Source organism: Vicugna pacos, chromosome 7, assembly GCF_048564905.1.
Source record: "Vicugna pacos chromosome 7, VicPac4, whole genome shotgun sequence".
In the NCBI taxonomy this organism is placed as follows: Eukaryota; Metazoa; Chordata; class Mammalia; order Artiodactyla; family Camelidae; genus Vicugna; species Vicugna pacos.
In genome coordinates, this window is record NC_132993.1 from 64275048 (window position 1) to 64301281 (window position 26234).

The 26234-nt window shown below is 37.1% G+C and overlaps 2 protein-coding genes across 2 annotated transcripts in view; both read right to left on the reverse strand.

Annotated features, from left to right (window-relative positions):
- The window catches only part of GTPBP10 (GTP binding protein 10), a 91609-nt gene that overhangs the window by 48292 nt on the left and 17083 nt on the right, over positions 1-26234 (reverse strand). Inside the window, exons 11-12 of the mRNA XM_006211852.4 lie at positions 19172-19468; positions 17577-17666 (exon numbers count right to left, since the gene is read on the reverse strand). The gene's annotated coding sequence lies outside the window, so the exon portion shown is untranslated. The remainder of the gene's footprint in view (positions 1-17576; positions 17667-19171; positions 19469-26234) is intronic.
- Positions 8951-19221, reverse strand: CLDN12 (claudin 12). The gene is made up of 3 exons (XM_015245749.3): positions 19172-19221; positions 17577-17666; positions 8951-12272 (listed from the first exon to the last, which is right to left on the reverse strand). Exon 3 carries the CDS (start codon positions 12237-12239, stop codon positions 11505-11507), a length of 735 nt encoding a protein of 244 aa, XP_015101235.1. The 5' UTR covers positions 12240-12272; positions 17577-17666; positions 19172-19221; the 3' UTR covers positions 8951-11504.

A 26234-nucleotide genomic window follows, 5' to 3' on the forward strand; every position in this document is an offset into this window, starting at 1 on the left:
GAGAAAGAGGTTATATAAAGGGCAGATTTGAGAAGCCCAAAGAGTCACTCCCAAATGTGTCTCTCCTGGGGAGTCGAGAGGAAACACGGCAAACAGGAAAAAATGTCCCCCACTAACAATGAGGTTAGTGTGAAGATGAAATAAAATCATGACTTAAAGAGCTCAGCATTGTTCCTGATCCACTGGAAGCCTTGGTAGAAGCTGTAGCCATTGTTATTGTCATACACAAATCTCATGCATCCAGTGATTCACTGTGGCCTCAATCTCAGGACAGTTTGACCCTCCCCAACTCTGGTCTTCATCTTGTAGGGTGAGGGAGCTAATTAGAAGAATTAGATCACCCTCAAAAGAGTGATGCACCTTAAGGGATAGACTTCATCTTGTGGTTTCATTTTATCTCACCACTCATATTTTTTTTTGTCCTGATTTCTTCATCCACTTATTTTACATTTTACTTTATCTGGTTACATTTTAGTTATTTTTAAACTTTGTGTGTGTGTGTGTGTGTGTGTGTTTAACTAACGACTTTTCTGGAACAAGACTGAGTATAATTATATAAATAATTTTAAAATAATTCAAAGAATGTCAAAAGTAGTTGCTACTTATTCCATATAAAATATAGATGAAATCAGTCAAGTATGGAGGAGAAATCCAAGGATTAAGAGGTCTTGCATGACTAAAATTTGGTGGAAGAAATAACCTACATGTCAGATTTTTGGTATCCAATTATCTTCTGGCTCCATGAACCAGAAATTTCTCCTTTTAAAAATATTAAGAAGTATATCATTTTATTTTTTAAAAACTGCCTGATGAATCAAACTTCTTAATGATAAAATAGGTCGTTGGAGTAGGGAAGAGAGAGAAGGGCAGTGCTAGGCCTTTGGGTAAGTAAAACATGCTGCATGAAATTACAGTTAAGATATCTCACAGAAAAAAAAAAGATATCTCACAGAGATCTGTACACAGGAATTAGTTCTGAGATATATATGTATCTGTGTATATATATCTATGTATATCTATGTATATGTGTGTGTGTATATATATATATACATATACACACACACACACATTTACTTTTCATAATCACAAATGTAGTATGTGTCCACTGTAAAGTATTTAGGAAATAAAGATTAGTACAAAAGAAAACAATAAAAATTACCCAAATCCTTCAACTCTGAGATCATTGTTAACATTTTGTTGGGTATCCACCCAATCTTTTTTTTTTACACAGACATTCTTTTATTTTCTAAAGTGGGATCTTATTTTACTTATTGCTTATAACTTGCTTTTTCAGTTAACTACAGATCCTAAATATCTTTCCATGTTATTAACTATTACTTTAAAATAATTTTTATAATATACATAGTACACATTCATGGTAGTATGTTCAAATAGTAGAGAATTGTAATAGAGACAAAAGCAAAATTCTACTTATCTTACCAGTATCTCATATGTACTCTCTAGAAATGTCCACTGTTAATAGTTGTGTGTGTGCATGTGTGTGTGTGTGTGTGTGTGTGTATTCTTTCAGGTATTTTCTGAGCCTTTGCAGGTAAATAATTTTTCTACATAAAAGAATCATATTATCAATATTATTCCACCCTTTGCATATTTTTGACATCTTTTCTCATCAATTTACATACTTATCTCAATCTTTTTAAGAGCTATACTTACATTTACCAATCTCCTCTACATTGTTAAGGGTAAACAAAGTTACCTATTTTACTAAAATACCAAAGACTAAATTCAAAAAATAAAACAAAATCTATAAATAGCATACATGATTATGTTACATAAACAAACATATACAATTTAAAAATTTTACTCAGTGGGAGAAGAGATAGCCTTTTAAAATGATACAAAAATTATAAAGGAAAAACTGATACACCTGACTTAACATAAATATTAAACTTTAGCAAAGAAAAAAAAATCATGAAGTATAAATAATAAAAGACAAATTGGGAAACATATTTTCAATGCAAATTACATATAAATGACTAATTTCCTCAATGCTGGTTGGTACTTCACTGATAAAGAAATACAAGTGGACAAACAAAAAAGTTAAAAAGGGGGGGAAAAGCCATAATAAGATGAACTGCTCAGTCATTAAGAAATGAAAATTAAAACAAAAATGAATGCACTTGGTAATTATCATTGTTGGTATGATGTGAAGAACTATGTATTTGCAGTCATAGCAGAAGTGTAAACTGGTGCAACCTTCTTTGGAGGGTAAATTGACAATGTCAACGTTCTAAATACACACATCCTTTCACTCAGGAATTCCACCATTTGGTTTTTATTCCATATAAGAAAGTATGTAAAAAGAAATATAAAAGGATATTTGCTTCAGTGTTATTTAAATATCAAGTTCTCATATTTAAATGAATTTAACTAAGGAAAACATGTGAAACTATTCCTTAGAACTACTTAACCACTAGATGTCACAATTGTTCCACAAAAATAAAGCTATAGTCAGATCAAATTTGAAGGCCAGAAAGAACTTTCCATATATAGTCCCTCACTTTGAAATAATTGGTACTTATTCATGCCAGTGCAACTCTAAAATGAGGACAATTTACATCACAAAGTACCTTGCAAAACAGAATTTCACAGAGTGATCTTTAAATTAAATTATCTTAAAAAAATGTTTTTCTCATAAAGAAGTCTCAATAAGTTTTTAATATGCTCTTACAAGACTTTAATCTAAAATGCACTAAAATGAGGTAGGCTTATATGGTGTGATTTGGGAGCTTCCAGGAGGAACTCAGGCTTCAAAGAATCTCACCACTAACATGCATAATACCTAAAATTCCACCACTGAAGATTCATTTTGAGGAGTTTTAGAGTTTCCAAATCTTTTAAGTGTTAACTGTAAAATACCTCTGGATAAGGTGACCCTTCAAGCACCACTGCTGAATAGTTTTAAAAATTCATTGGGATTTAAACAAGAACAAGGCCCACTGTGAAAGAAACATAAGTTGGGTGCCTAGGAAAGGAGATGGTGGGGTGGGGTGACAGCACACTAGAGAGAGGTGGCTCTCAGCCTAGGCTCTGGATGTTTATTGTCCTGTAAGAGAAACATGACACAATTCGGTGTGATCTTACTTCCGAGAAATGTTAATACTCTGGGAAACCTAAGACCCTAGATAACATTTGGATTAACAAAATCCGTATTGTCACAAGTATTTCCTAATACTCTTATATTGAGCTGCACAATTTATTTTGATCTAAGATAAATAAGCACAAATACATTAGGAAACAGATATGATTTATTTATTTCTGTACTCATAAACTAATAGCTAAAGCAAATATTGAAACCAAATCCACATTTAGTTTCTGATTAAGGAGCTCCAAATCAAAGCAACCGCATGTAGACATAGGGCTAAATAAATGTTTGGATTTAAAATAAGAATTTCTTCATCAAAGAAAGAAACAGGAGGTGCAGATTAAACAGGAAAGTGAATCAACAGTGTTAGGTGATAACTTTTAGAAATAGTTGCTCATTAATTTAGTTTCATAGCAGACATAAAATACAATCATAATCATGAAAAGGGCTGAGAAGATCTCATTTTGGCTAAACAAAATATGGACTATCAAACCTGAAGACACATGATTTTTTAAAGTCTTTCATTTGAAGGAATTACATTAACAAAATGATATTTGTAAGTATACTTAACTACAGATATCAGTCAATTCCTAATACCTTCAGTCCATGAGGCATTCATTCTACAATTTTCAAAGCAGGTTTACATACTTTATTTTATTTGATTTTCTCCTGCAAAGTTGCTTTTTTTGGATTGCTATAAAAAATACTAACAGCCTATTATCAATTTTCTCTAGCCTACTTATAGATCCAAGTAAATTAAATATCTTTAACCTTAGGCACTTCACAAAAAGGAAAGTAAGACTGCCTAGTAAGTTTGCGGACAAACTTTTAAAAGCTAGAGATGACATCAGTGCCCAGTCCCCTAGCCACCTTCCCCTGCCTCAAAGTAGAGCCCACTCACAGCTCTGGCACATGTCTTTTTCAGACGGACATGGATTATAACCTATGAAAGAGTAATGCTTTTCCTGGGCACAGGAAAAGACCCCGAGCAGAGGGCCTCGTGTGACTGCATGGGTCTCATGACCACAAAGCCAGTCCTGCCCTCGTGACACAATGCCTTGCAAAAGCACAAACCCAGCAGGAGCTGGGGGAGGGAAGGGAGTGTTTCTTATGTGCCCTTGGTATGACTCATGTCTATGCCGTGGTGAAAGCATCACTAATTTCTCTCGGCAGTGAGAGTGATTGCTCCCAACAAACAATTCAGAGGCATCAGTAGAAACAAAAACAAATATATAAACACAGAATAAAAGGCTGCCAGTCTCTTAACATGTGACAATAGCAGGATTTCTAAGTAAAACATGAGTAAGATGATTTTCTTTCTTCTTTGCCATTTTTCTCTTTGGAGCATCTTAAAGGTTTCATCCGTTTACTTCCTTAACACTCGCACACATTTGTTCTCTGGATAAACTGAATTTTTGTTCATCATTCTTTCATGGTATCACTTCTAAGGGCAAGAATTTTTCTTGGCTTGAGCTGAACTATAGGTAATTCTCATTGACCACGAAGTATTATTTCCTGCTCTGATCCGTGTCAAAGCTAGCTTAATTCCACTGGCATTGTGGTTCCATTTGGGGGAAAATTTACTAATTACTCTGTACTCCACTTTAGCATTTATGCCTTTCCACCTCAGCTGTACAGGCCGGGGGGGCAGAGGAGCAGCCTAAAAAGAGTAGGGAAAGTTGGCTTTTGATGCTTTCCATTGCTGAACCATCCCCCATTTTCTCCCATGAACCTCTATTATTCCCCCACCGAGGAGCTCAGTGTTCTTAGGCTGCTCTCCTCTGGGAGTCCTAAGCCACCTAGTTTGTCCCCTTTTCAGGCGAGTATTAGGAAAGCAATCAGATTAACTTCACTGTACTTAAATATCAGTATGATTCCGCTTCCCTCTCCCAACCCTTATCTTACAATTGCTGCCACAGGCTTTCATCTTGCTATTTGTTCTACCAAAGGGAGGTATTGCTTGTCAACTCAACTGCCTAATGAGTCTTAGAACCAGCTATCTTCTCTTCTACCTGGGAAACTCTTGTTTTATTTTCTTCCTGAAGGGCTTACCCCAAAACTAATTGGACGGTTACATAAAAACAAATGATGTATTCTTTATAGGTACGGTTTATTTGTTCCTGGTAACCACAGAACAACATAATCACTATGTCTATCAGATTAAGTTGACTGTAAATGTATTTAATGTCTATTCCACACTCCATGTGTGTTTAGTCTTTAGTTTATTTTCCTGGTAACAGAAGCAGTCACTTACAGCCTAACCAGAATTAGAAGAAACTCTGCTCTTAATCTAAGCTCAGCTCTTTCTCACCTCTCACCCCCAACATACACACTTCCAATTAGGCTGTTTTACCACATTTTGGCAATAAATATTCAGCACTTTTCAAGGGAATCTGAAGCCATGAGAGATTTTTTGATATGGAGCAAGAAAAGCTCATAATACCTCTTCATAGCAGAAGGACAAATATTCCTCAAGATTGGCCTCCTGCATTTGCTTTATGCTCTTGGTATTAGTCATCTAATGCTGTGTAACAAATTGCCCCAAAACATAGCATCTTAAAAGAACAATAAACATTAATATCATACAAGGTGTGTGGATCAGGAAGTTGTGGGTAGCTTAGCTGGGTGATTCTGGCTTGGGATCTTTCAACAACATTGCAGTCAGGATATTAGTTAGGGCTGCTGTCATCTGAAGGCTTGATTGGGGTTGAGGAAGTCTGTTTCCACCATGGCTGGCAAACTGGTACTGGCTGTTGGCAGCAGGCCTCAGTTATTCCCAAATTAACCATAGGACTGTGTATGTCCTCACAACATGGCAGCTGGCTTCCCCCCAGAGAAAGTGATCCAAGAGAAAGAGGCAGAAGCGACATCTTTTATGACCTATAACCTCAGAAGTCACAGGTAATCATTTTTTCAGTCTCATCTGTAACACGTCAGCCCTGCTCATTGTAGGATGGGATCACATAAAGATACGAAGACCAGGAGGCAAGGATCATTGGGGGCCATCTGAAAGGCTACGTGTCACATTCATTTTGCTACTCTTTCCGTCATACAGGAAACAAATTCCTTGAATAAGGTATGTGACCAATCTAGATGTCGCTGAGAAGGAATACTCCCTATTATTTGTTATTGAATTTACACTGTTACAAATTAGACTTGTGAGATGTTGTTAGCATCAGTAATTGCTAAAAAAGCCCATTCAGCTATGGGCACAGTGGGGGAAAAATCTTTTTAGATAACATGTGTGGCTGTGCTACACCAGACAGTTTGCTTTTCCTGACTATATTCTTTGATGTACTCCTGTGCGTACTTCTGCACAAGACCTACCACTCAGACTTAAGGCAAGAGTTTAGCCTCTGTTCTGAGAGGTAATTGCTGACTTTAAGTAAAGCAGAGACTAGGGCTAGGTCACCTTCGCATTCTGTACCTAATAAGACAGATTGGTGGTGGGGAGGGAGACAGAACAATACTGGAGATAGAGAGACCCACTAACAATTTATTTCAGAGTCCCTTTATCAGTTTTACAGCTCTCAGCACTTGCCATAATTCCAAATTCCCTCATTAACTAACCTGAAGCTCAGCAAATTAATTTCACTTGAGCAATGGTGTGTGCTGGTACATGTTTAACAAAAAGCTGAGGGGCATAGTGGGAGAGAAAAAAAAAAACAAAAGAAAGGAAGGGAGAGAGAAAAGAAAGGAAGGGAGAGACAAAAGAAAGAAGAACAAAAGGAAAAAGAAAAAATTCTAACTTGTAGCACTTGCTAATTTCTGTGGTAGCAATACTTCCATCATGGTTAATTTCAACCTACCAACATGATGTCACTGGGTGGGGCATTGGGAAGAGTTGTGCACAACTGGCCAGTACCAATTGAAGAATTTGTTTCATAGAACAGTTAGGAAAGTTGGCATATTTCCAAAAAAATATAACAAACAAACCCAAATTCCTCATTAATAGCAGTCTTGGATATGAATACAAGGCAGGTTATAGTTGTGCTTTTTCTTCTGAGTTCCACAGTTCTGCAGGGAGGTTTAAAGGACTCTGGCAGGCTACGGTACTGACACAGAACTTTCCTAGGCTAGAGGGTGGTGAGACGCCCAGCAGGGACAGGGAGAATGACTTCCTCCTAGAAAGGCTACCCCAGTGTGGAGGAGGGGGTGCAAGGGGAGACAGCCCGTAGGCTAACCTGTTAGTAAATTTAAGGATTGGAGATATTGCTAATCAATGAATGGGTCAGCTAATTAAGATCCCACGAGTCCTGTGGTTCTGTCACTTTGATTTACAAGTCTTCTGCAGGGACCTTTCCTTTTTCCTTTTCCCAGGCAGACCTGACACAAGCTCTTCAAGATCTCTCCTGAAAGAGTTATTGTATAAAATATTTTAGAGACAACTTAGACTAAGTTTTTGTGCTTTTAATAAAAATGAAGAGGCATGAGATTAGGAGAGGTAAAGGAAGCAAAAAAGCAAAAACAGAACTGACAAGCTGCACACTTCCTCAAGATTAGTCTCAAGTGATGTATTTTTTTCATGGAAACACCACAAAAGCAATGATACGGCCTTCTTACCGCATCACATCAGGAGGTGCATGGTGTTGGTTTGTCATTACACAGGTGATAAATTTGATCACTTGGTTAAGGCTGTGTCTGCCAAATTTTTCTACTATAAACTTACTATTTTTCTGTGTGAAATTATTAAGTAATTTGTGGGGCAGTATTTTGAGACTAAATAATTACCTTGTTTTTCAACAAACTTTCACCAACTAGTTTTAATTCTATAGCTGTTTTCTCAACTCCATTTATTTTTCTGTATTTGATATTTTACTATAAGAACTTTTCTTTCTTCCCATTCATTTCAGCAGGGACACATGGATTTTTTGCTTTGGTCAATGGGTCTTAACTCATTACTATTAATTATTTTGATGCTCAGATTGTCCCAGATTTGGCCAGTGGGAAACTCTTCAAGGTGGCTCCTGTGTAATTTGATCAGCCTGTGTCATTCATTGAGCATTTTCTTTCCTTATGCAGGAAGATGTATTGGGCTCATCTAGTATTTTTCCTACCCTAGAACTGGAATTGGTCTTTTCTCCAAGAACTCTGTGTAGGATGTATTTTTAAAAATTGGTCTCGGATGGTGGTAGCAAGTGATTTATATTTCTCACTTCTTGTTGGTAAATCAGTCTCTTGTGAATTTGGTTAGTGTGAAGAGTTTTCTCTCATTTCGGCCACCCTCAGTGAGCCTGTGCAATTGAAAGGTAGACTCCCAACTGTGGTCCGTCAGTATAATGAGCTGTGGGGATGCCCGGCCTGAAGCAGCTTCGGATTTCCAGTGCAACGTATCGCTCTGCCATCTAATGTTGCATAACACAGCTGTGAGTTCAATGAGGAGCGCACATGAATGCCATCCCCAGGAAGCAAAAAATGAAAAGCTCACCACAAGTTCCAGAAATTTTGAGGTGACTAACTTGTTAGGACCACTTTTCCTGATAACCTCAAGTTCTGAAGAGTAAGGAAAGATCCTCCTACTCAACCATTTGAGAACTCCTAATCTCCAAGATCGTGGGCCACTGGAAAACTCCACTTGATGAGGCAAGTCTGGCCATTGAACTTTATTTGGTGCTTTTTTATGAAACGTTGAAATAGTCCAGTGGACTCCTAGGACCACTCTTAGAAATAAAGGGTCTTGATGCTTCTGAAATAATAATGCCAAGTTTTCTGATTCCTTTCCAACTTCTATTCTACAGGGCTTTCAATGGGGCTGTGTCTTTTTCAATTTGCATATATTTGAGGAACATTTCTCAAAATATTTCACCTTAAAATATTGAGGACAATGAGGACAGAAACAGAAACTTGTAAAAATACATCTTTTAATAAACAACAAGAAGTACAGTGCAGTTTTACTGAGGTTTTACATTGCAGTTTACAGGAAACATATTACCTATTACAGTGTATATTCACAGGTAAACACAGGGGTTTTTTTCTCCCATGGCTGGATAAACCAAATCTGGTGCATCATACCACATTTAAAGTTTTCTAAAGTGTTTTCCAAGCTGGCTTCTGTAAAAGGCCCTTAACATTATCAGACTTGTAGCAATGAAAAAATATATCCCCCATAACAATGATAGCTTGGTGAGTACTCAAAAGTTACTAAAAAGAATCATAAATATTTGCTTTCCTTTGATGGCTTTGAAGAATAGCTCCTGATCGCAAATATGAAGTATTAAAGACAATAAAGGAAACAACTGTTTCTTTTGCCTAGTGAATCCATAATAAATACTAATTTGAGGCTACAGATTAGGAAAAGAATCCAAAAGATTCTTACAGGAAAAGTTTAACATTTTTATGTATGATCCCATTGACTACAAAAGTATCTGGAATGTTAATGGCTGAGTCTGTTTTCAACATTGTTTATAAAAAGAAATGGTGGAATTCTTGACACTTCTGGACAAAATTAGTGAGTGGACAGAAATTAATTAGCAAAGGGGGAAATTAATATTAATCTCAAAATTCTACCTGCCATTGTCTTGGAATAATCAAGACTCAGCTACATCTGAGAAGAGTTAAAAGAACTAAAGGAAATCAGAAGCTACAACTGAAAAATCATAATCTTGCATGCTTTCAACTAATGACATTTAAAAATTATACAACTGGATTTACTTGCTATATACATAAACTAGTGTTTGGAATTAGAAACAAAAGTACCACTTACATCCACAGGAGTACCAGAATCATACTCAGATTTGTAAAAGAGGCACAAAATTCATGCAACTAGTTGTTTGTGAAATTTCTAATGGGTAATAGAACAAAATCCCCATGAACACAGTACCAATGGGTAGCAAATTATACCAATTAAGCAGCTCAAATTCATAAGGGTAAAGACCCAATATCCCCAAATTTCTAAGCATTCATCTCAGTGTTAACTGGTTTCCTCTAAAGGTTACCCCATTAGAAGAGAGATTTTAGTTGCTCCTCCCTCTTCAATACATCATCATACTTTCAGAGGTGAAAAGGGAACAATTTAACTTCTTTCATCACTTTTGCCCATTCTCACAAATCTGATATAGTGTTATTACAGTGTCTAGGCTAAGGAAGGTGCTCCAAAGGATCCAACAAATTGAATTTCTAGGTTTCAGAATATGGCTGCTATTGTACAATAAGCCTACCTGCCAGAAAGCCATGTCTCTGGGTGAAATACATTCCTGGATAAATGACTGAGAAGTGAAGACCAGCTGCCAGTGAAGTCAGACTGTTCTCGAATTGTCAGATAATATTGGATGGTGGTAGCAAGTGATTTCTCTATTAAATTAAATTGGTATGGGACCAGATCTCATATTTTTCACGTATACTCTATAGCACCTAGTAAAGTATTGGGCAAAGATATATGCTCAAAGAAATAATCAGTGATGGGGCAGAAACTGAATCAAAGGTGAATGTGGTCATATTGAAGCCATACTTCACCCATCACTCAAAAGGCAGTGACCAGAATAAATCTCTAATGTTGTCACCAAAGAAAAGATGTTTCTTCCCTACCAATAAATTCTTGTCTAAGGGAGAACAAACCACTCGGACCTTTTTATTTCTTTCGCTTAGTCACTAAGAGATATACATCGCATGAGTACTACTTAGTGGATAGTATCTGGAAAAAAAGTTTTTCTGCCTCAGAGGAAGCACCAGTCCATCACATGGCACATTTTAATTCTAATAATACAACTTATAGAACCACTAACTTTAAAAATTATGTTAAATGTTATCCATACTAATAGATATTTTTAGTGTTAGGCTTATTCTCTCTGACATTACTTAAAATACATTTTATTTTTAAACACAGGCATGAGGTAGAAGATAAGGAACTCACAAAAGAAAATCATCTTCAAAATATCAAACTCTATTCAATATAGTTAGCCCCGAGAAAGAAGTAAGAAAAGTTATAGCCTTAAGCTGGTAGACTGGCTACTGTTAAAATATTGCCCTTACCTGAAAAAAATTTCTTAAATTTGAAATTGCCCTTTTTTCCCAATTTAAGGTATTATAGAAAATGGGCAATACACATTCTGAAATAGTCATAAAGACTGCATACAACAGCTCCTCTTAGCAAGCATTTTTTACTGTACTATGTTGCTCTATATCACGTCAAATGAGATACCAGTACTTTCCCCTAAATAACTGACCAGATATCAAATGGAGGTTAAAAATCCTTCTAGCATAAGAAGCAAGATAAAAGGAATGATTCACATTTAAAATAATGTACTTTTCATAAAAACTAGCAGCACTTCATTCTACTAAGACATACAAATTTGGCTTCATTGAATGGTTAGAAACAAAGGAAAATGTATACAGGCCCAAAAGAGCTCCTTGCACAAGGAAAATGTGAGGCTACAAGCTTTCTTTAACAACTACTTCCCCATTAGGTGGTGTGTGAAACTACTGGAATGTCGATTTCGATGGCAGAGAGGCGGGAGCGTGCTGAATAGGGCTGTGAGTAAGTATGCATACTGGGAGGATGGGAGTACAGTGGTTGCCAGAAAGGAGAAGGCAGAGATTTGCATGCGCAGTACCAAATAAACAGTAGAAGGGAAGTCATAAACAGGCCCCCAGCACTAGCGATAGTGACATACACTGCATAGTCAAACGTAAAGACTGGCTCGAACTTCTTGTTCAGGTGGATGTTGTAAAAGATGACCCAGATGGATGGGGAGAGGCTCACAGTACCTGCCAGGGAAAACAGCAGCCCAGCCACCAGGTGACATCCTGCACTATTGACCAGACACTTGGCCAGTTTGATGTTGGGCACGGAGGACCTGAAGGCAGTGTTACACATTCCAATCAGGCAGAGCAGCAGGGCACCCATTGCGATCAGGATGCTGAGGGGCAGGGCAAACTGTAGGACCCGCAGGTCCAGCTGGTCAACTGATGAGTACCACGTAGTGTCGTACATCAGGCAGTCATTGCCCCCGTCGTATCGGGCACACTTCACCCACAGGCCTGTGTAAACGGTCAGGTTCTTCTCGTTTCTGTTGAATGTGATCAGTCGTAATTTTCTCCAGTTGGGAAGCAGAGTCCCCGCAAAGAGGCCTGCAACTGAGGCGATTCCACACAGGAAGGAGAGGACTGTGGCTGCATGGACATCCCGACAGCCCATGGCAGGCAGGCTTGTGCAGTGTGGTCAGTCAGACTAGGGGGTGACACACAAGAGGACACATCATGAGGGGGCAACAGGAGAGCAGAGCAGGAAGGGTGGTGCTGACTGGAAACACAACCAGTGACATCAGTGCAAAGAGGGAAATCCTGTCCCTCGTCTCCTCTCCATTTTAACAGTATGAATGTATATAAAATAAGCACATGTGCATGTGACCTTAGAGCGCAGGTGCACACACACACACTAGGTTACCAATGACTGGGTCATACAGCAACTACAGTCTTCACACATGAGTATTTTCTTCACAGCAAATCAGAGGAACAACCAAAATAATTTCAAATTCTCTTACCATCACATCTGAAATTCTCTCAGTTGTCAATAATCACTCATTCAACACACACATATCAAGCACTTTGATGTGTCAGAAACTCAAATATACAGTGTCAGAGCACTCATCAACCATCAACCACAAACGACACAAATCTGGCCTCAAACGCTCATGCAAATGTAAAATGAGACTAGCACGTAGCTGAGGTGAAGGCGACGGATAAGAGACAAAGGTGAAGGGAAAGCAGCACTACAGGGCAGCAGAGTGGCTGGGGGCAGACTCTAAGCCCAACTGCTTGGGTTCTGTTCCTCACTTCCCCACTTAGTAGCCAAGTGACAAGACCTTGGGTCAGCAACAATACTTCCATGTGCCTCATTTTCCTCATCTATGAAACAGGAAGAGTAACTGTGCCTACCTCACAAGGTTCTTCTAAGGATTCAGTGAGTTAATATAATGTCAAGTGCTCAAAAGTGCATCTGGTGCCAGGCAAGTGTGATATGAGTGTTAACTCAGTGCTTAGCCTCCTGGACCAGTTCAAAGAACATTTGTTGCATAAACGTTAAATAAGAAAAAGCAAGTATCGCATTCCTATATACCAGACATACCAGATAACTACAAAATGTAAATAGGCTCTTCTCCAATGAGTTAGTCAAATGAAAAAAAAGAAAAAACAAACAAAAAACAACAACAAAAAAAAAATACCAAAGGTCCCTGAAGTGATTCTGCCCAACTGCTTCCTGGGTGAGTCAAGATGACTGGTGTGCTCTTCAGGTTATTAATTAACTATTGGTTATTATACTAACATACTATTATTGGTTAGTCTACTTTACTGCTCATATAAGATGAACGCAAACATTTCTGAAGTAATGACAACCTATCTCTATTAATGCTATTATAAGGAAAAGAAAAAAGTAGCCACGCCTCTCTCTCCTCTCAAATTAAAAGGCTGTATTCTTTTTCTGACGAATTATAAAATCAGTACCTTATTCAGCCTTTTTTCTTCAAGAGTTTGAAACTCAAATGTATTTTCCCTGCCTTCTATCATGCCTCCCATGAGGCAACAGAACAGACGACTTTAATAAGATAGCATGTTTGCTTCTTTTAGTTAGATCATGACAAAGGAGCAAGGTTGAAAATACTGTTATTTCTGGATACCCTATGTGTTTAGAGAAACTATCGTCATTTGCAGAGTCAAATATCATCTGCTGAGATGGTGGAGTAGCATTCCTAGGAGCTAAGGGGTCAGAAAGAAGACCATGATCAAAATGCTAGGAAACTGAATTGACTGAGTTGACTTGATTCTCAAATGTGTTCAAATGGGAGGGCACAATGTTCTTTAGAAAACAATGTATCTGTATATTTAATCCAATCATGTGAACCAGGAATAATTTTAGTAGCAGAAAATATATAGGCATGTGTACATACCTATATAGACACATATATAAGTGTGCAATAGAAAAACCAGAGTTTAAGTGACCATTTTTTTTTAAGTCCTCAAGTTAAGCACAACTAGTTCTGAGTTTCTCCATTAATAGTGGTTTACTCCTTGTTTATCATGTTGTCTTCTGTCAATATTGCCAGAAGTAGCAACTGTTTTAAGAAAATGTTACGGATGAAAACACTTAAAACAGAGGAATTATAATCCTCATTTATTTTCTTCCTGAAAATGTTATATACTTAATTTTAGCAACCAACCCCTTGGTCCAGCAATGGAAACTGGTGCAGGTTTGAGAATGCTGACGCTGGAAAAGGCAACTACTGATGTCAGTCTCCAGAATTCAGCTTCCTGTTGGTTTCTGCTCATTTGCCTGTCTCCCCAGGATACTGTGAGCAATTTGCACAGTGGCTGGCACACAAGTCATTTTAGGAATATTTGAATAAATAAATACTAGGCCCTGATCCAAGACCGCAGCAACTCACAAAGGCAGGCTATTGATGCAGAATTGGACAAGGAAGTAGCCATTACTAAGCAATCATTCATTCAACAGGTATTTACTGCAAAAATTCTGTTAGGCCCTCAGAGGGACACTGAGGCCATTAAGATCTGGACCTTGCCGCAGTGTGTTCACAGTCAGACTGAGGGAAAGAATATGTTTTTTATGAGAACTCAAAATGCTGACAGTGAATCAGGTATCTGATTACCACATATCAAGTGATTATTGTTAGGTACTAAGCAAAGTGACCCAGTAAGACACCAGTTCATAAAAATATATCATTCAGGGTTAGAGAAAAACTGAGCAATGAAAGAGAATGATGATTTAATCAATGATCTGACGATATAAGAAAAAGGTTCCTTTGGTTTCTTTCAAACGTTCAGAACACCTTCAGATAACCCACAGAGTCCTAACCCATTCACAATTCCTTCTTCCTTTCAGCAATAGGGGACAAATACTTGGGAGTATCAATATAAGTAAGATTTCTCTCATCAAGCTGCCCTGTACCCCTGATTTCTACAACACAAACGGAATGAGAAACAAGATTAGGATGAACGACTTATTAATAAATAAACTTCTGTATTCTTAGCCTATGGACTATCAAACAACACCAATAAACAGAGATGGGTCAATATTTATTTCAGTATCAAGTGTGTTCAAATTTATCCTGCATCAAATCAACACAAGTGGTTTATCAGTCCCTTGAATTTGTTTCTGCTGGAGTATTCTTAGCTTAGATCCCAGAGATTAACTAAAAGTCCTATTTAGAGAGTCAACAAGTATATCAAAGCATTTTTCAGAAGGGAAATACTATTAATCTCGATGTAACTAAATTTCAACCTCAGCGCTGGAATTAATGTCCTTGCTCTTTGTAACTTTCTTTGGCTGCTTTACTTTTTATGTCCTGCTTTTAACTCCACATATGTATGATTTGATAGTAAGTAGTATATCTCACTAGAAGGATGAAGTAAAATTTTATAGAGATAGTTAGGAGAATGAGTATGTTTAGTGATTTAAAACTAAAAGATAATGCTTTTATCTCTTGGATTAGGATCTGTTCATATTGGGAGGGTAAGAAGACCTCTACTCTTGAGCGATACCAATTAATTCTGAATCTGGAATAATTTTTTGCAAATGTACATCCAATCACGTCACTACATTCTCACCATTCAGTGGCTTCCTATTTTCCTCAGGATAAAGTTTCTAAACTTTCAAATCCTTCCCACAGTTTCCAAAGTTTCAAATCCCACCATCTGGTTCCTACCAAATTCTCAGTCTCTTTATTGTGTCACTCTCCCACCTTACATACTACAGTCTATGTAGCCATACTGCTTTTCTTTTCAGCTTCTCAAATTTTGTTTTTTCATTTGGCTAAGAGCTTTCACTCATGTTGTTCTTCCCCCTGGAACTTTCTTAATCCCATTTTATTCTCTGCTTAGCTGACACATACTCATCTTTCTAGTTTCCAGGAAGGCTGGCCCTAAGCCTCCCATCTCCCTGCCCACCCTTCACCTTCCCCCTGCCCCTACGCTCTGGTTGCACCTTTGTATTTTTAATTTGGTAGCACTGATTATGCTTATACTCCTTGTTTAGTGTTTATCTTTCCCACCAGACTGTAAATTCCAGGAGGACAGAGGGCCTTCTGTTTTATTCACTGTCCAACACTGGCACACAGAAGACATTCAATTATTTGTTAAATGTTAAATGAATGAACAGACAAACAAATGGAAGGTCCATATGAGTATGGTCAGGACACACAGTTACAAATCTGCTCTAGTATTAGTTCCACTCATTTCATTCATCCATATCTTGTGTTCTGAAGCCTCCAAGCTTCTTCTAGAACGTGTTCCTGTCCCCATCTTTATTGGCCAAAGTCTCTCTCATTTTTAAAAATAAAGTCTATTTTCTTCCCCCAGAAACTTCCCAAGAAAGGTAAGGCCATCCCCAGGTATTTATATACAGCCTATACTTTTAGAAACACATATCTCAGTTTGGTGACACTGGTTAACTTCCACAGTGGTTAGAGTCAATCAATCATGATCGTGTTGATTCTTGTTTTCAACTTAACAGGTATGTTACATAATGGCCCCTTGCCATTAACAGTGGTTCATATATCAAATTAGTTTGCTTATCAAAGTTAATTTATTATATTTGTATTTTTTCTTTTAAAAATATTTTTTCCAATGAGGGAAAAAGTAAACATCTTTTTGCCATATGAAAACCCCTCCTTAGTCCCTAAAAATGTGCAAGGCTAAGAACATATGTTAACCATCTGAGGAGCATCCATGAACACTAGCTGAGTGCCAGCCTTGAGCTAGGTCATATATACAGATGTATGGGCTTGTTTCCACCTGGGAGGCAGCTTGGCATTGTAGCCCAGGCAACCCAAGACCCAAATGCCAGTCATAAACTACTATCTACAAACTGGGCAAGTCACCTATGTCCTCTGAATCTCAAATTTCTCAAATGTCCCCAAAGGTAGTTGTGAGATGATAAACAGCAAAGCCCTTTGTAAATCAGAAATTTAAGACTGTAGTGATTACTGCTAGGCTTATTTGAGAGTATCCTTTTTGAGAGCAGATACTGACCAAATCAGACAAGAACTCTATTCAAAACATCCACATCACATTTGTCATTTGACTATCTGTTCCACAGTGACTTGCAGAGCAGTAGATGGATATAATTTAGTACACAATTAAAGGTTATCAAAGATACTTTAAATAAAACATTTTCAAAAGGGTATCTTTTTCCATGGCTTTGCATAGAGCTCAAAGAAGTCTGGAGCAGGAATAGTGGCTAAAAGCTTTAGGAATTCCCAGACCCATTACTGTATTTTTTCCAAGGAATAGCTATAGGAGAACACATTTGTAATCACAGCTCCAGTAATTCTTGGTAGTAATACTAGCAGTCTCTTCTATCTGTAACTTGGGTTTTCTTAGAAACCATCGGTCATCAACCTTGCACTTACATGAGAGGTCTGTCCTCTATCTTTATTTTGTTGAACAAGAGAAAAAAGTGTCATCTGATACATGGTAGCAAAAGGAAGAGATAAAAGATATAATCAAAGGATGTACTTACTCTTTGAGGTACGTGATAGTTCTAAAACAACTTTAATCAACTCAGAAGAAATACATGCACATTTGAACACACAGTAGAGATGATCTGGGCCTAAAGAAATCGGAAAAGTACTCCAAGTTAATATTAGCACTTCTTTAAAAACTCAATTTGAATTCACATGGAATTAGGAAAACTAGTTAGCAATCACCTAAAATCAAGGAAATGTTATACCAAAAAATGTGGGCGATAGGTTTTTTTTTTAAGGCAGTTTATTCTTAAATTAACACAATATCTACACGCAAGATAAACAAGAAAGATTTAACTCTCATTTGTGATTTGAGAAAAATAAGGATAAAAATCATTTTACTGTCTTGGAAACAGATTGTCTACATTTAATGAATTTTTTAGATCCTTTCATGACTATCGTGAAAGAATAAGGAGGACTGATGAAACACTGTGCAGTTAGTTGTCTTGGCATAAAAGAAATTCATGATGTTTCTTTTATACCTTATAAAAGGATAAAAGGATAATGATAACAAAACTAGTCAAAGTTGATTTGCACTGTGTTTCCTAAAATTTGCAACTAGAATGTTTTCTTTTGAGCTTATAGTTCCACCAACAGCTCAACCTGCCAATTAAACATTTCCACGTATCTTTTTTTTAAGCACAACTTCCTCTTCAACTACTATTTACCTCAAATAGGTAGGAGGAGAAGGAAAACTTGTAAATGCCTGAGAGCTTTCTGGATTAAGGCATTTAAATCTAGCCCTACTATGATTGTTATGTAGAATGGTTTTCCCAACAGTCTGCATGGAAGAGATTTCAATCAAGTTTTTTTTTTTTCTCTTCCAAATGTATGTTTGAGTTGGTATCAGGCATAACTGCTAACTCCAAAGTTGTTAAATAGTTTTTTTACAATAAGAAACACACGATAGGATCCCTGTAACAGGATCCTCATTTTGAAGTGGAGTCACCAAGTTTCTGGCCCTCTAAGGTCTTGAAGGCCCTCTAAGGTCTTGAAGGCCCCCTTGCAAAGCCTGTTAACACAAAACTTCGGCTTCAGAGGAAAGCAAACCAAGCTTCCAGATTTTAACCCACACTCCCCACCGCCCGCACCCCACCTCCCCCGCCCAAATCTCCTTTCCTCCTTTGGAGCTGTGTCCTTAGGAGCACTGGAGCTGGCAGAAAGAGAGGGGGAGGAAAAGAGCTTTCCAGCTTAGAGCCAAGGGAGAGACTGTGTGACTATGAATGCTCTCAGAACAAGCCCATTCCTGCAATACTGAGTGGGTTTGAACTGCGAGCAGGTCATCATTACACAACCAGCATCGGACGGGGATTCAAAAATAGCAACGTGTAGCTCCACACAGCACACCGGGCCAGCCAAGCCCCAAGTCCTTGGCTGCTCCGGCAAGACATCTCGACATTTCCACACTCCTGGGTCGAAAATCATTTTTTAGAGCTTTCTCAAATACCTCCTCACTCAATTTTCACGCCCACAAATGTGGTCGGCATTTTTCAACACTGAATGATTCCCCACGTTTTAGCAATCTTTACACAAAGTACTCAACTACTTAAGCAAAAGACACAAGAATAGGAACATTCTTGACCACACCTACCTGCTTCTCACATCCAGGGCATTTTACTCGCCCACACGCAGGAGCCTTTTGGAGCGTCTCCCTCTCAGCGCCCCAGGAAGTGCGTCCCGAGCGAGCCGCACCGGAGGCTTCTGGGATTGTAGTCAGGTTCCCTAACCAGGAATGCCCTGGATGACTGGGAGACTACAATTCCCAGAGTCCACTGGACTGCCAGCTGCAGGCGACATCCTGCTACCACCTCCGGCGGTTCGGCCTCGCTTCCCGCCTCCCCCATTTCTCTTGCACCTTCACAGTCCCGGGCGGATTTCGGTTATAGGTCTAAAAAACGTTAAATGAAACAAAAATAAAAATAGTTTTGAGTTGGGTTCCCAAATAGATATTTCCCACTAAATGATTTATTTACCACTTTCAGTGGGAAAGGTGGGAAGGGATCAGTGTTGTTTTGTTTTTATATCATTTTTTCTTCCCACCTGCTGCTTCTCAAATAACTTTAATTAAAAATACTCAATATGCCATTAAGGCATAATTGGGGGTGGTCTGCCCTGGGCAGATGCTATAAGTGTCATGATCACACACACACTGGAAATAAAGTAAATAAGGCAAATGTTGATAATTGTTGAATTTAGATAAACTATATGGGTGTTGATGTAATATTCAAATTCTCAGTACCATTGAAAAAATTTCAAAATGAGAATTTTAGTAAAAGCATCATAGTTCCAAAAAAAAGTAAAGGACAGCAGCCATCCCTATCCCACTCTACCACTGTATGACCTTGGGCAAGTTAAGTAACCTGTGTACCTCAGGACCTCATCTGTAATAATAATGTATTTATATCAAAAACTGTAGTGAGGATTAAATGAGTTACTATACATAGAGAAGTTTACAATTGGGTCTGACACACAATAAGGACTGTACATATTTGCTATTACCATTTGACATTTTTGTGTTGCTTTAGTAACAGGACTGTTTGTTGGTAATAGATAATGGCTGCTATCTGTCCCCTGCTACCACCTTCTCGTTTTCCATACTGCTTCAGAGGACATAAGGTTATTTAAGGCCAGAAGAAATCCGGTCCCAAAGCCAGACCTAGAGATGTAACAATGAGAAAGATGGACAGCGTTGGGTGGTAAAAGGACCTTTTTTACTATCCAATGACCTCTGGGCACAAAAAGGCTCTGGGCTTCAGGCCAGCTCTGGCAACAGCAGGCGGATGATGACATTATGACACAAGATAACTCATTCTTTGCTCTGAACTTCAGTTCTTACATCTACAAAACTGAATTGAATCAAATAACTGTGTACAAAATCATTTTATAATTTATGTCACAATCACTGATGAATACTATCTGGTTACCAAACTTTAGCTGGGATGTCTATGTAGTTGATAATTTTTTTAAAGGATTCAAAAGGAAGGGAAGACAGCCCTATTTCTAGACTTATTGATCAAGTTCAGTTCTATGGTCAGCCTGCCTTTGGTATAGAAAAGATAAAACAAAATACTTACATGCCCTAGTGGGACTAGAATATTGGAATCTCATTCTCAGAAAGACTGTGAATGAGGAATTAACAATCCTGCCTTCCTAGTTTTTCTCAGCAGAGACTCTTTAACTTAAGGAGTAAGTCAAACCTTAAAACAAATTGACTGCAATATACCATTCATCTCCAAAATTCTACAAAAATTCTCATTTGGTTACTCTGTTTCCTATTGCTTCTGCAACAAATTACCACAACTCAGTGACTTAAAACATCACCAATTTATTATTTTGCAGATCTGGAGGTAAGAAATCTGACATAGGTCTCCCTGGACTAGAATCAGGGCTGGTTTGTTTGCTTTTTTTTCCTGAAGGCTCCGGAGGAGGCTCCTTTTTCTTGCTCCTCCAGTTCCTAAGGACACATTCATTCCATGGCTTATGGCCCCCTTCCATCTTCAAACCCAGCAATGGCCGGTCGAGTCCTCCAACATCTATATCAATCTACATTCTTCCGCCTTCCTCTTCCATCTTTTAAGTAATGTTGGGATTGGCTGCCTCTCTCACTCCCTCTTCAGAGACATACCACACTGTCTATGGAGTGTGTAACTACTTTTACTCTAATCTGAGGACCCAACCCCCACACCTCATGGCCTTTCTCTTGCCTTTTGAAACAGTCTACACTCTATGCAGCATGTATCTCTCTAAATAAATCTTTACTAAAAAAAAAAAATGTTGGGATTAAATCTGACCCACCCAGACTACCCAGGATAATTTCTCTATTTTATTGTCATCTGATTTGCAACCTTAATGCCCCCTCGTCATGTAACAGAGAATATTCAGATTGCAAAGATGAAAAGGAGGACATCTTGGGGGACTGTTTTTTCTTTTTTTTGGTCATAATTCTCTTCCATCCTCTTCAGGTCCACATCGCACAACTCAGACCACTTTTTTTCCGCTGAACTTTTCGTCCTTGGATTTGGAAACACAACATTTCTACTTCTCTTCTAGTCGATCTGATTAGTTCCCAGTCCCCCAACTGCTTTCACTTCCTCCTCCCCACTCCCCAATTATCAAAAGGCTCTGTCCTGGGCCCCCTTCTGTAAGGGGCGATGTGTTTTTTCTCTCTCCAAATCTACACCTCTAGGCAAGACTTCCCATAACTTAAGTGCTATTTCTAATTACTGGCTTATATAGTTAACTATTACTTCAATTTCAGCAGTTTCCAAATATAAATTAATAATTGTATCCCTTATGTCTTCATTCATTCCTTGTTTTGTCATCGGATTCACTTTATTTCCTTTCTTCTTTGACATCTTTTTCATATCTTTTACTCAAATTAGAACCATATCCTCTCATTTTTCCTTTGAAATATCCATTTGCCCCTTAGTCACTACAAAGAATTGTCACAGTTCTATGTAAGCCTTTACCTGTTCATATTAAGATACATATAAGTTTTCTCACATATATATTGTTAATTAAAAAATAATAGCATTGAATATGTACCAAGAACTTCTTCATGAATTATCTAATTTAATCACAATAACCCCATATTAATGACAAAGAAACTGAGATGCAGAAAGTTTCAATAATTTGCCTAAAGTCAAGAAGTAGTTAAGTGGTAGATCTTCCTAAAAGGTAGCTGTCACTATTCAAAACTCTCCAGACTTAGGATGGTCTCCTATCTTGGTATACCTCTAAGACATTACTTAACTCTAAATGCTCACTGAAACTATTCCTGAACTTGGAATAACCTTCTGCTATCCACCTTGCCCACTCAAATCCTACCTAACTTCCCCCTTTTCTGAATATCTGTATCTTCTCTAAACTACATAGTTGAACCTCAAATTGTACACTAACTCACACATATTGTACCTTTTTCATGCATTAGTCATATCTCGCCATGGTATTTCCAAGTCCATAACTGAAATTCAGCAAATACAGATTAATGAAAAAACCCACATACTAGTGTTTAGAAATAAAAAAATAATAGATAACATTATAATTGTGAAGTTGGTAAGTATAATTGGGAAGTATATTTTTACTATTAGTTGGGAAGTGTAGAGAATCTTTGTGGGTTGAATGTATCTCTCAAAAATTCATCTGTTAAAGTCCTAACCACCTCAACAAACCTCAGGATGTAACCTTATTTATAAAAAGGGTTTTTACAAAGGTAATCAAATCAAAAAGAGGTCATTAGTATGAGCCTTAATCCAATATGACTCATTTCCTCATGAAAAGGGGAAATCTGGAGACAACCACACACACACACACAGTGTCACATATAGATGAAGGAAGTTGGGGTGATGCTTCTGTAAGCAAAGGAACTCCAAAGACTGTCAGCTAACCATTGCAAGCTCAGTGAGTGGTGTGGAACAGATTCCCTCTTACAGCTCTTTGCAGGCATCACCCTGTTGGCACCTTTATCTCCAACTTCTAGCTTCTAGAACTGTGCAATAAATTTTCTGTTGTTTAAGTCCTCAGTTCATGGTACTTTGTATGGTAACCTTAACAAACTAATACAGGAAATAAGGGAACAAGGTTGTGGATACACCAAGCAGTGAGATGTCACTTTAAAAACTGTTAGGAATGTGTAGTCTACTATAACATAGGTAGGATGACAGCACTTGTCTCTAACCTTTAACAAAGTTACTAGTAAAGAGGGAGTGAGGGAGAGAGGGAGGGAAGCAGACTGTACAACAAAATTGACTTAAAAAACAATAATTGAAGGCTTTTTCTTCTAATTGCATTCAGGTATTTTATATCTTTATCTTCTACCATGCCTATTACTTCCTCCTCCCACCACCGCTATTTTTAACCTGGTTTTTAAAGAGAAACCTGTATGTTAGACTTTTAATGAATGGGTTACAAATTTGGCATTTATGACATCAATGGTTCCTTAAAGCTTGTGAGTTTTTCTGCTTCATATTTTTATAGAAAGGCCATGTGTGGCTAATATTGTTCTTACTTCTCTCGACCCTAACAGTAGTGCCAGTTCACAGAAAGATTTGCTTTTGAAACTGGGGCTCAATTATCGTACAAAACTCTTATTTCCCTCCATTAGGATTTGGTTGACCAAGGGCTTTTATTTACCCTGTCATTTAATCATCAAATACATCCAAAGACATAAGCTTTTACTCAATGTCTGCTCTTGATGTAAAATATTTCCAATCTCTCTCAAATTGCAGCAAACCATATACAAATAAAACTGAAAGTGTTTTAGCTTTATAATCATATCCTTTTTCTTAATAAAAGAAAATCATACCATGGCCTTCCTAAAGCCTTTTATATAGAAATAATACCAATAATAATGCTTAATAACAAATAAGAAAATGAAGGCACTGTTCAGAAGACACTGACAATTTCAGAGAAATATACTGAAATATGTGCCATGAAGAAAGGAAGCTCTTGCCCTTTGCTTTCAACTTTCAATGCACTCAGTTTACAAAATAAATAGAAAAAAAAACTGCCCTGCCATATATTGCTCCAGAATTAGTTATAATAAACAACATATCCTGTTGTTCAAATTCCAAGTACTTCAAAGGACATGATTCAGCTAATAGCTATGCTTCACATAGCTTGGTATCTATGCACCCCAAAGGATTTACTTTCTATTTTGAATACATAAATAATATATACAAAGGTGATTACTTCCTCTGAAGTCTTCCAAGTACCCAAAAACTATTAATTAAGCAACTGTCATATATTTAGAAAGAAACAATTTTAAAATTAGGACTGCCCAAAATTAGTGGTTGGCTATGATCAGAAATGGTAGTTGAAATTGCCATGACTTTTTCATCCAACTGAGGTAATGACCCCCACCTATTACTCCTCATTTATCCACAAGAAAATACTCTCAACTTTCCAACACACATATTTCCTTTCTTTTTTATCTCTTTTCTCATTTCTACTACCTATTTGATTTTAATTTTCCTTCAGCTGGCTTGTGACACCCCCTCAAAACTAGAGATTCTTCTGATTCTCTCTATTTGCCAACTCCAATCACAAAACAGAAAACAGAATGCTCCTCTGAAATATCTCTAAGGGAAAAAAAGTATTTTTCATTATTATTTAACTCTACAGTAAAAACTGTAGCATGTTGTCTGCCAACATTCATCAACTATGTTTATCTAAATTTTAGGGTAAATTTATCTAAAATTTCAAGGTTTATCTAAATTTTGTAAGGCTTTTTAAAAATTATAAAATATTTTAGACTCATAAAAAGGTTAAAAAAAATAACCCAAATGCTCATGTACCTACCACCCAATTTAAATAATAATAAATGATCAGGAAGCAATACAGTTTAGTGTTTAAAAGAGATAATATATGTGAAACACTCAGCACAGTGCCCAGCATATGAAAACATCACCATGTATTATGATTACTAGCATAGACTATGCACTCAAAATTTCTGGATTTGATTCCCTTGTCTATTCCACAAGAAGGAGCAGATTTAAACCAAATTAGAGATATTCTTAAGGGACTTAAAAATATACATTCAATTAAATTCACAATTTAGTCTTAAAAAAAGAAAGGTTGCTATACTTTTGAAATAAAGTGTCTTTTATATAGGTTTATAATTTATATGATTGCTCATTTTCATTTTGTTTTTTAAGCTATAGTTTGTAAGTATACTTACATGTTGTTGCTTTGAAACATTATTTTTAATATCTTAATTGGTATTACAGATGTCTAGATGGAAGTTACCTTTGTTAACTGAATATTTTATCTGAACTCTGCAAACCCTGTGAAACTGCTTGGAAAATATTCTGTGTATTTATGTGCACTTTTAGCAAGAAAAACAAATCTGTAGCTTTCATTAACTTTATCAAAGGAAACTCTGACCTCTACTTTCCCAAAGCAAATGAACACTGAGCTAAAAGAAAACACATAACTTTACAAGAAAACTAACTGGATAAAACCTGAAATAAAATACCCTTGACTTTATTTTTCCCATTATGAAAGCAGACTTTCCCCCTGATTATATAACTAATACAAGTTTACCACTTAAAAGAAAACATTAATTTTATATAAAGTTCATTTTGCTATGATAAATAAGAATAATACGGATGTACATTACAAAAATAACAATATAATAGGTTTGTAGAATTTTTTTTTTTAATGGATGTACTGGGGCTTGAACCCAGGACCTCGTGCATGCTAAGCATGTGCTCTACCTCCGAGCTATACCTATACTGCAGACTCCAGCCCTGCTCCCAGTTTGTAGAATTTTTTTATTCATAGGTAAACTCTTCAGAGCACAAATCCAACCTTATAGTATAGTATGCTTAATACTTGACAGTGTCTGGTAGTATAAACTTATAATCTGTGATGGTAAATGAATCTGACATAGCAAGCTCTGCAAGAACTACTGGGACTTGGTAAACATTTGTTGTATATAGTATATTGATACCCTGGCCATTCAGAAATATAAGAAGTAAGTATTCCAAAAAGTATGTATTTTGAAAGATAAACATTTTAAAAGTCTTGCTTACAGACAAAGTAAATAGTCAAAATATCTGCTTCAAAATAAATCTTAAAGCTTTCAAAATTTGTTTCTAAAAAATAAAAAAGGAATCCAGATTTTCTCCTCTCATTTAGAATAAAAATCAACC